The sequence below is a fragment of the Pundamilia nyererei genome, unplaced genomic scaffold, assembly GCF_000239375.1.
Source record: "Pundamilia nyererei isolate P.nyererei 1_Seehausen unplaced genomic scaffold, PunNye1.0 scaffold00070, whole genome shotgun sequence".
NCBI lineage: Eukaryota > Metazoa > Chordata > Actinopteri > Cichliformes > Cichlidae > Pundamilia > Pundamilia nyererei.
Window position 1 is genome coordinate 1,903,305 of NW_005187471.1, and position 9,952 is coordinate 1,913,256.

Here is a 9,952-nt window from a genome sequence, read left to right on the forward strand (position 1 = left end):
TTTTTCTCCATCAACACTTACTTGGGCTGTACTAACATCCTCGTCATATTTGGGTTCTTCTGAAGCTTCAGCACTGTCAACACAAGTCTCATAATGGACCTGATCATTACTTGCTTGTTCTTCTTCTTGTTCTGCAGAAGGCACCAAAGCAGCTGGTACCATTTCTTCCAAAGCTTCACCTTTTCTATCTTCGTGTTCAGCTTGATCATTTTGTGGAATGCTTTCGTTTTTCTGATCTTTGTTTATTTCTAAATCCTGGCCTGGTTGTTTTTTCTCAGTTTCATCTGTAATGCGGTCAGTGTCTGGTTTCGGAACATCTTCTAGCAATGCTTCAGTTTCAAGCTCCTGAGTGCTAAACACCTCAACACTTGATGCAACTGCATTTGCAGACTTGGATGCTTCACGGTCAGTTGCAGGAACATTGTTTTCTGCATCAGGCAGTGATGCTTCTGGTTCCATTAGGTCAACTGCTTTCTGCTTGGGTTCACCTGTAACTGTTTCCATTGCCCCCATATCCTTGGATATCACCTCATCTTCAGTTCCTTGAGGTTGACCTTCCTCTGAATCTAATGTGACGACTTGTACCACTTGTAACACTGCTGGTTCTTGAACATCCTTGGTTATGGAATCATCCAGTGCTTCACCTTTATCTTCAGTGATTGGTAACATTTTAGCCTCTTGGGGCTGATCTTTTTCTGCATGTGGAACATCCTCTGATATTACTTCTTTCTCCCATGACTGACCACTCCCCTCTTCTAAATCTAATATGGCTGCTTGTACAGCTTCTACCTTTTCTGGAACTTCAGGCTGTGATTCTTTGTTTTGAATCTCATCGGCCACTTCAGTGTGATGTTGTGTTGTCTGTTTGTTTTCATCTGTTACTGGTTCAGAAGACTGAATGTCTTCTGAAGGTTGTATTTCTGTTTGAACACTATCTTCTTTTGAATGCAGTGATGTGGCTTGAAGACGTTTTGGTACCTCTGGAACTTTGGAAACTTCAGGCTGTGGTTCTTTTTTTTTAATCTCATCAGTCACTTCAATGAGATTCTCTGCTAACTCTTTACATTCACCCGTTATTAGTTCAGCAGACTGAATGTCCTCTGAAGGTTGTATTTCTGTTCGAACACTGTCCTCTTTTGATTCCAATGTTGTGGCTTGAATGCCTTCTGACACTTCTGTAACTTCGGAAACCTCAGACTGTGGCTCTTTAGTTTCTGGCTCATTAGAAACTTCACCTTCAGTGAGATGCTCTGATGTCTGTTTGTTTTCATCTGTTACTGGTTCAGCAGGCTGAATGTCCTGTGAGGGTTGTATTTCTTCTTGAATGTTGTCCTCTTTTGATTCAAATGTTATGGCTTCAACATCTTCTGGCACCTCTGTAACTTCAGAAACTTCAGACTGTCGCTCTTTAGTTTCTGGCTCATCGGTCACTTCAATGAGATGTTCCCCTGTATGTTTGGATTCATCTGTCACTGATTCAGCAGACTGAATGTCCTGTGAGCGCTGTATTTCTTCTTGAATACTATCCTCTTCTGATTGTAATGCTGTGGCTTGAATACCTTCTGGCACTTCTGTAACTTCAAAAATTTCAGACTGTGTCTCTTTAGTTTCTGGCTCAATGGAAACTTCATCTTCAGTGAGATGCTCTCCTATCGGTTTGGATTCAAATATACTTTCTGCTGGTGGAACATCTTCTGAGGCCGGTGCTTCTTCTTCAGGTGATTGAACTTTGTCCTCTTCTGCAGTTGCTGTGGCTTTTTGCTCAACTTCCACTACATCTTTCACTTCATCATCCTCTGTTTTTGGAGCTCCAGTCTGTGTTTGTCTATCTTCTGGCTCAACAGTCACTTCAGCAAGATGCTCTGTCTGCTTGGAATCGTCTGTAACTATTTCTGTTGCTGGTATGTCATCTAAGTGTGGTGCTTCGTCTTCAAGTGACTGAACAGTATCCTCTTCTGGAGCTTTTACATCTTTTTCTACATTTTCCAGTGCTTCCAACTCATCCACCACCACAGAAGCTTCAGCTTCAATTTGACTTTGCTCAGTAATATTTTGATTGATCTGATCCCCCATGTAGCACAAACTTTGGGCTTCCTGCTCGATGCTTCCATCTTTAGTTTCATCAGCCACAAAAAGAGCTGACTCTGCTTCTTGAGTCTCAGTTTTTGAGGCATCTTCTTCTACTTGATCTGCCACAACTAGAGAACCTTTATCTGGAGCAACTTCATCACTTTCAGGTAATGTCTCCTGAGGTAACTCTTCCTTTTCTTCAGAAATGCATTCTGGCACATGTTGGCTGTCATCAGTAACTTCTAATTCTTTCATGCTTTCTTGCACCTGTGTAACACTGACCTCATGAACTTCATCTTCAGTGACTTCTGCATTGTCAATCTCCTCAGATACAATCTCAGATACAATCTCTGTTGAAACAGCTTTGTTAACATCAGGTATGCTCTCTGTTTGGGCTGTTGCCTCAACTTCATTAATTGCATCAATTGGTTCAGCATTTAGCTCTGCGTTTACCACTGTTTCATCTGATCCTTTGTGTATTTCCAGGATTTTTGGCTGTTCTTTTTCAAATGTTTCAAGTAATTGAGGCGAGACAGAACTAACTATTCTTTCTGAACTTGGCTCCTCTAAAGTCACTGGGACTACATGTGTGCTTACAGAGATGGTTTCAGCAACTTGTTCTAGCAACAACTCTGTGTTGTTGACACTGTATTCAGCTGGGACAGGTGTTGCGTTACCAGATGTTTTTGAAGAGTCTGATAACTGGGAAACTGCAGAGATCATCTCAGTTTCATCTGTCACAGTAACATCAACAGGCTCTGGAGCTGTTATGGCCTCAGATGTGATCTCTACCAGGTCCTCTGCTATAGTGTCATCTCTTGCTGCTTCCTCAATGCCTGAAGCCGGAGTGGCCATGGTCTCTGTAAGTACTCCCTCCTCTGGAATATCACTGAGTTGTTGGTGTTTACTGATTGATTCTGTAAGGTCATCTGGTTCTTCAACTGGAGCAGGTGTAGCCAGTGTTTTAGGAACCTCATTTTCTAAAGCTTCCTCATTGTCTTGGGACGTTTGTGTTTCGAGTGGAAGACTATCACAAGGTGGAGTGGAGTCCTGCTGGACTTCATTGTCTGTTACTTCTGGTATGTAACTTTCTACACCTGCCTTGGTTTCTCCCATTTCATCTGCAAACTCTGACAGTGGAATCACAGCTGGAGTCTCAGAGTCTTCATCATCTGAAGCTTCCTTGTCAGCTTCATCTAAAGATACTTGTTCTAGCGTTTCAGCAGGCTTTCTCTTTTTTCTTCCAGGTAGGAGATTCTTAATAGAAAACGTGGACTCAGCTTGAGTAACATCATTGTCAGAAGGAATGATATCTTTGCTTTCATCCAGATCCTTGGCTTTTGTTTTGGGGGTGACAAGTTTTTTAAATGATTTCCATGTTGACTCCCCATCACTCTCTGGAGGACTTCCTTCTTTAATTTCTTGGGCCTCATTAGATCTTTCTAGTGGTGATTCTGCACCTTGTTTAAGTCCACTGTCTTGCTTGCTATTTGGGGGTGTTTCTTCTTCTGAGTCTGATGATTTTCGGCTTTTTCTCCTTCCAGATCCACACAAAACAGCTTCCCATGACACAGATGAGTCTTTCCTTTTTTTCCCTTCTTCTGTGCTGTGATCTGATATTCCCCCCCCTTCACTTGGTTTAGCCTCATCTACTGAACCTGAGATTTGTGCCTGTTCATTGCTCAATGAAGGCGTCTTGTTACGTTTTTTTGGAGTCAGAAGTTTTTTGAAGGCTGCCCATGCACTGTCCTCTTCTTCTGCTGCCGGGGCAGAGGGCTGTGCAGGACTTTCGTCTTTCTGATTTTCAGCTGACTCTGTTGAAGACAGCAGCTGATCAGAGACTTGTTCTTGAGAGTCAGTGATCTTTGTGTCACTTGATTTCTTTGTTTTCTGTTTTTTGGAAAGACTCCTGAAACTAGAGCCTGACATTAGCTTCTTCAGTGGACTCGCTGGAACTTTTTCTTTTTCTTGAGAGTTTAGTATTTCACCCTCACCATCTGATCTCTTCATGGAAGGTGGTTTAACATCATCCTGAGTGGTTACTGCAGGCACGATCTTAGCTTCTCCAAGTCCTTTCTCAGTTGTAGCTGCCTCAGTATCAAGAGTAATCTCCTCCTTATCCTGTTCTTCCACTGCTTGCTCTGCTATTTCAGCAATCTCGTTTTCCCCCATATCCACCAGTTCTTTCTCGGTCACCTCATCTTCTGCAAGTTTCTTTTTCTTCCGTAGACTAGAAAAGATTCCTGTGGTAAAAAACCTTTTTAATGGAGATTCAACCACCTTTTCTTCAGTAATCATTGGTGATGCTGGATGCAGTTCCTGTGTGGTATCCTGGTGTCCATCTTCATTTACAGCAGGTGAAGTTGTTCTTGCATCATCATTATCACGCTCAGCTTCCTCTTTGGTTTCTGTTTTCTTTATGTCTGCATTTTCTGCAATATTCTCTGATGTTCCATCTGTCAGACTGGGACATGTTGTTGAATCATATTCATTTGCTTCCTGTGCTGTGTTTACATCCACATTCTGTTCCTCATTTTCACTTTTGACCTCTTGTGGATTATCTTTGACCTCCTCTGGTATGTTTGGTAGTTCCTCGGGCACATCTGTTTCAGCCTCTTCACCAGAGCCATTTTTAACTGTCAATTTCAAACCAATGTTGCTGAAAAAATTTCTAAAACTTTCATTGATGTCATTTTGCTTCTCTTCCATTTCAATAATTTCTACTTTTTCAACTTCATTTGCATCAGCTTCATCTGGTGATGTCTTTGCATTGATGTCAACACTTTCCACTGGAGTTTTTTCTTCTTTAGGGGACTTTTCTGTCTTTGCAACATCTTTGTCTGAGGAAAGGATAGTTAAATCAACAATTAAATTAATCATTAAAATACTTTTGAAAAATCGGCCTAGTGTGCTAACAGATTCTTTCACTTAGAACCCAACAACTTGCGCTTCTATTGAAACCATGCTGGCAGAAATACACAAATTATGAATACCCACCCTCTGCAGAAATCTCGTCTTTGCAGTGACCATTGAGTGCTGCTATAGAGCTGTCTGCTTTTCCATTTATCTCAGAGATCTGCCCATTGGTTTTGAGAGGCTGAAAAAAAGCACAAAACTGAATGTACAATAAATCTCTGCTCATGTGTGCGTGGCACGAAAAAAATTTAACAAGTCTAGTTTGAACCTCTGAAGAATTTCCATCTGCAATTAACAGGGATGCCAAAGACCTATAGAAACAGTATAGACCAGTTACTATTGGCTAGGTTTTGTGGCAGCCTTAGAGTCAACGCTCCTGATTTTTCCAATCCTAAATCCATGAGTCAGATTAGTTGGGAATGTCTGAGCAGGGTTTAGGGAATAAGAAACTTAACTGCACCCAATAGTGTGCCGAAGAAACCTAAATAAACAACTGCAAATACATCAGACGGTAATATTATTTCCAAGTTAAGCTTTTTTTTCAACTTTTTAAACCAATTTATTAGATGTACAGAGTTTTGCTTATCTTTTTACTCATGTTGCCTTATTTTAAGTGCTTTATCTAATTTAAACTGAATTTAAACTGACTATCCGAGCTCTCCAAGAGCCCGAAAATAATAACAACTGAAGGCAAAACAACCTAGTTTTAGATAGTTAAAGGCCATAATCATCATCAACTCCCATTATCACAATTTAAATACAACTTATTGGGATTAGTGTTTTTTCTTTCTTTTTAACACCTCACTTCCAAGCTTAAGCACATGATTTCTTCCAGCAGTGTCATGTCTCCACCTTAATAACAATCAGCATGCTCGAATATAGCATCAAATCAACACAACATCGCCAAGAAAAAGCATCAATTTCTCTACTGATTCTTACAGGACAGTGCTAATTGACATCCTCATCGGCATGAGCTGTTATAATGTTGTACACTAATAATCAATGTTGTTTTCTGCTTAGTCCAGCAGTGGAGAAATTCCATCTCTCCCATGGGCTTTATTTGGTTCACTCCAAGAATGAAAGGTCATCATTCCTCCATGCTGTTTCCTCTTTCATCTACAGTAAATGAAAACCTCTGCGCCATCAATGAAATAGTGAAAAACGACTATTCAGAAGAATAATACTATGTAAGTTATCAGGTAGCCTCAAGAGCCAAAAGCCAGCAGTCAAGGGCCATTAAATTTACTCACAATTTCAACATGAGGCACTGCACACAATCCATTTAACAACAACAACAACAACAACTTTTACAGTAAATGGTTTAAGTTTTGTGTTGTAAGACTCAGGCTATGATTTACAATTATTATTCTTTTTCACATTTTGCAAATCTTGCTGTATAAGGAAAATGGGGCCAAAAAGAGTTTCAGTCAATGTGGGACATATATACATATGAAATGCATCACATATAAGACTTTTTCCCCTTTTATTTTCTTTGTCTTTATGTCTAAGGAGAAATGACACTAGGCTGTTGTGCACCCAGCACAATATATAAATCAATCAATAATGCTTCCTGTTACAGAAAAGCTTAAAAATAATCACATTGCTCGTCAGTGTCCCAGCATTGCTGGATGCACTCATCCGCTTTGAAGGGACAAGGACTTTCCTTTTATTCTGACGTTAATTGATGTGTTGGCATGCAGCGTGTGCACCGTCCCGACAACAACAACAAAATCCAGCCTCAGCATTTTTTTAATCTTTCAAAGCGCCTACTGTTTGTTCTCTGTCACCATAATGAATCAAATGAAAACCACTGATTGGAAAAGAGGACAGGCTAAATCCTTATTGCAAAGTTAATACAGCCATAAAGGAAGAATTTGGGGCTCTTGGGATATGTTACCTTGTCTTCAGTATCCTGCACAGTTTGAACATCATTCACTTTTGCGCTCTCCTCCTCCTCCTCTGCATCCTTCTTGCCCGCACGTTGCGCAGACTGAGTGTCTCCCATTATCTGAACTGCAGCGCGTCGCTATCCGGAATGAGCCACACGAGTGAAACCGATATCCCACAAGAAAAACAGGCCGGTAGCTCAGCTGAGCCACGGAAGCCGGTCAGCTCTCAAATGGTGTAGTCTGGATGCTGGAAAAACTCTTTCCTCTTAGATTAACACCTCCCTGCAGAATCACATGAAGCCATATGAGCCAGCTGACCCGGCCCGGCTCGGCCCGCCTCTCTCTGCATTGAAAAAAAAAAGAACTGCAGAGAAAACAGCCTGCTCTCAGATTACTGAAGAGAATGTCCCAGCAACAAGCATAAACCTGCACTGGTGAGGATGCACTAGCCCGCAGATGCACTGAACAACGAGTGGCTATGTTAAAGATTTAAAGGATATTTTCATCGGAAACAGATGCTGCAAATGCATGCCGCATTAAATAAGAAAGTCTGTTGCTGTTTAACACTTTGGTTATTCGGAAAGTGGATTTTATAACTAGTTTTATTATTAAAAAAAAACCCCAATAACAAAAAAAACAAAAACACAAAACCTAAGAATTTTGAAACCAGGAATGTTCTTTAAAAAAAACCCAACTATTTAAATCTTTATAGAAATGGTTAACAGTTAAAAATAGTTAAAATGAACTACTGGCTGGCTATTATATATATATATATAATAGTTATAGTATTCCTCCAATTACTTAATTGCCTAAATTAGTAAAATTACCTGTACAATGAAAAGAATACATGTTGAAGTTTGCAATCATTTTATGTATCGAAAACTGTAGGGCACATTCAGTCTGACAAATAAGCAGACAGGTTTCATTATAACAAATGTCATATAGGCCCATGAGAGTCAAAAGTGAAGTTGCGGCTGGACATTGTGGGTCAGTGTCTGGGGAAAATGTCACAACCTGCCTGTTGCTAAAGTTGCCATTACATCAGCGGCCCTGCAAATACTTCTAGGGAGATACTTTTTGGACAGCATGTTCCTACATCCTTATAATTAGAACAATCCTCTTTATGTATAACATTTTTAAAATTAATTTATAATAAGTGGGAAGTGTTCTGGGGGAAACAAATGTATGTCTTAATAACTTATTTAATAACATTAAAATGGGCAGCTGTACTACTAAAACATCTTTTAGAGAATGGGAAGAAGTGGACATTTAAATAGAAAATTGCCAGCCTTATATAAACACAGTATATATAAAATGCTGCATGCTAATGCTAAAAAAACCCCGCAAACATATTAACATGATTGTTAGCATGACCACATATTAAAACTTCAACCCATTATTACTGTTATTAAGTCAGAATCTTAAAAACAGTAAAATTAAGTAGAGTTCCCCACTTTGAAGACTGCATGGAGAAATCGTTCAACAATTATACGACATTTCTCCAAAAAAACAAACAAAAAAAAAAGCCATAGCAAAGCAAATCTACTTTAAAAGTGCTTTTATTTTGAGGTTAATTACTGTTCACTCCACAAACCACTTTATTAGGAACACATGTTAATTGCTTGTAAAATGAAATATTTATCAGCCAAACAATGTAGGCCTGATCAAGATGACCTGCTGAAGCATCAAAATGGGGGAAGAAAGGTATTTAAAGCAAATCTGAATGTGGCATGTTTCTTGGTACTAATTGGCTAGTCTGAATATTTCAGAAACTGCTGATCTGCTCAGATTTTCCTGTATAACTATCTTGAGGGTTTAAAGAGAATGGTCTAAAAGTAGAAAATATCCAGTGAATGTCAGTTCTCTGAGTGAAAATGCCTTGTTGATGCTATAGGTCAGAGAAGAACTGATAGGGAGACAAATAACCACTCATTACAACTATAGTATGCATAAGAGCACCTCTGAATGCACAACATGTCATTCTGAGGGTTTCTTTTTTGGTATTTAGTGTTGATCAGCTGATCTGTTACCAGTCCAACACAAACAATATTTCATAACAGCATAGAGCGTATGGAAATGATCAAATATTTTAAAGCTGGCAAAAAAGTTTTCTTGAAAATGAAAATCAGCTGACTGGTCAAATGTACCTCTTGAGCAAAACAGACTTAATTCGATTTGGTGTTTAAACTGAGGCGTGTGGGCAGAATATCATGAGCAGGGCAGACAAACACACAACAGTCTGCCTAAAATACAAGATTCGTTTTTAGAAAAGGCTGCTTCAAAAGCTTGACCCCTTGCAGTCTGACTTCTGACTGTGAAAAAATAAAAGATAAACTAATAATGTGTTTATCTGTTAAGCTGCATTTCTTTCATTAAAGCGTTTTGCTGAAACTTCTTTTATGAGCACTAGCACTGCAGTGTTTGGACTTACATGATAATGCCAGTTTAGGCAAGATAATGTGGTAGATGATTTTTTTTGTTTGTTTAGTTTAGTTTTTGTTTTGTTTTTGGCGGGCGGGGGGGGGGGGGTGTCTTTGTTCCATAGCTTTTTTTTTCTTCAGTATTACACATATGCTTTATGATGGTCATGGCAATTTTTTACTTAGATGCCAAAGTAATGAGTAAGGCCAAACTCAGAATTTTAGGCAACCATAAATAAAACACACCCTAATCACTGCTCACTTTCTTAGGAACACCTGTAAGTATCTAAGCAGCCAATCACATAGCCAACACCAACTCCGTGTATTTAGGCATGTAGACATGGTCACGATGACCTGCTGTAGTTCAAACTGGGCATCAGAAAAAGGACAAATGTGATTTAAATGACTGTGCTTGATGGTGCCAGACAGACTGGTCTGAGTATTTCAGAAACTGAAATAATCTTCTGCTTTCCCACAAAAGCAGAATGGGTCCAAAAAAGAGAAACTATCCAACGAGCAGCAGTTCTCTTGGAGAAAATGTCATGTTGATAGCAGATGTCAGAGAAGACTGAACAGACTGCTAGAAAGGCAACCGTAACTCAAATAACCAGTCGTAACACCCAAGGTATCCAGAAGAGCATCTCTGAATCACAACAA

At 39.5% G+C, this 9,952-nt stretch overlaps 1 protein-coding gene across 1 annotated transcript; it reads right to left on the bottom strand.

The window, feature by feature from the left end:
• Positions 1-17: 17 nt before the first annotated feature.
• On the bottom strand, positions 18-6,991 carry akap12a (A kinase (PRKA) anchor protein 12a). Its single transcript, XM_005736778.1, has 4 exons — positions 6,884-6,991; positions 5,068-5,167; positions 180-4,910; positions 18-73 (listed from the first exon to the last, which is right to left on the bottom strand). Exons 1-4 carry the CDS (start codon positions 6,989-6,991, stop codon positions 18-20), a joined length of 4,995 nt encoding a protein of 1,664 aa, XP_005736835.1.
• Positions 6,992-9,952: the final 2,961 nt, after the last annotated feature.

Coding starts and splice junctions, on each gene's coding strand:
- akap12a (XM_005736778.1), bottom strand. CDS start 6,991: ATGGGAGACACTCAGTCTGCGCAACGTGCGGGCAAGAAGGATGCAGAG. Junction 5,168..6,883: donor TGCAGGATACTGAAGACAAG/GTAACATATCCC, acceptor GCTTTTTTTCAG/CCTCTCAAAACCAATGGGCA. Junction 74..179: donor TGAACACGAAGATAGAAAAG/GTGAAGCTTTGG, acceptor TTGTGTTGACAG/TGCTGAAGCTTCAGAAGAAC.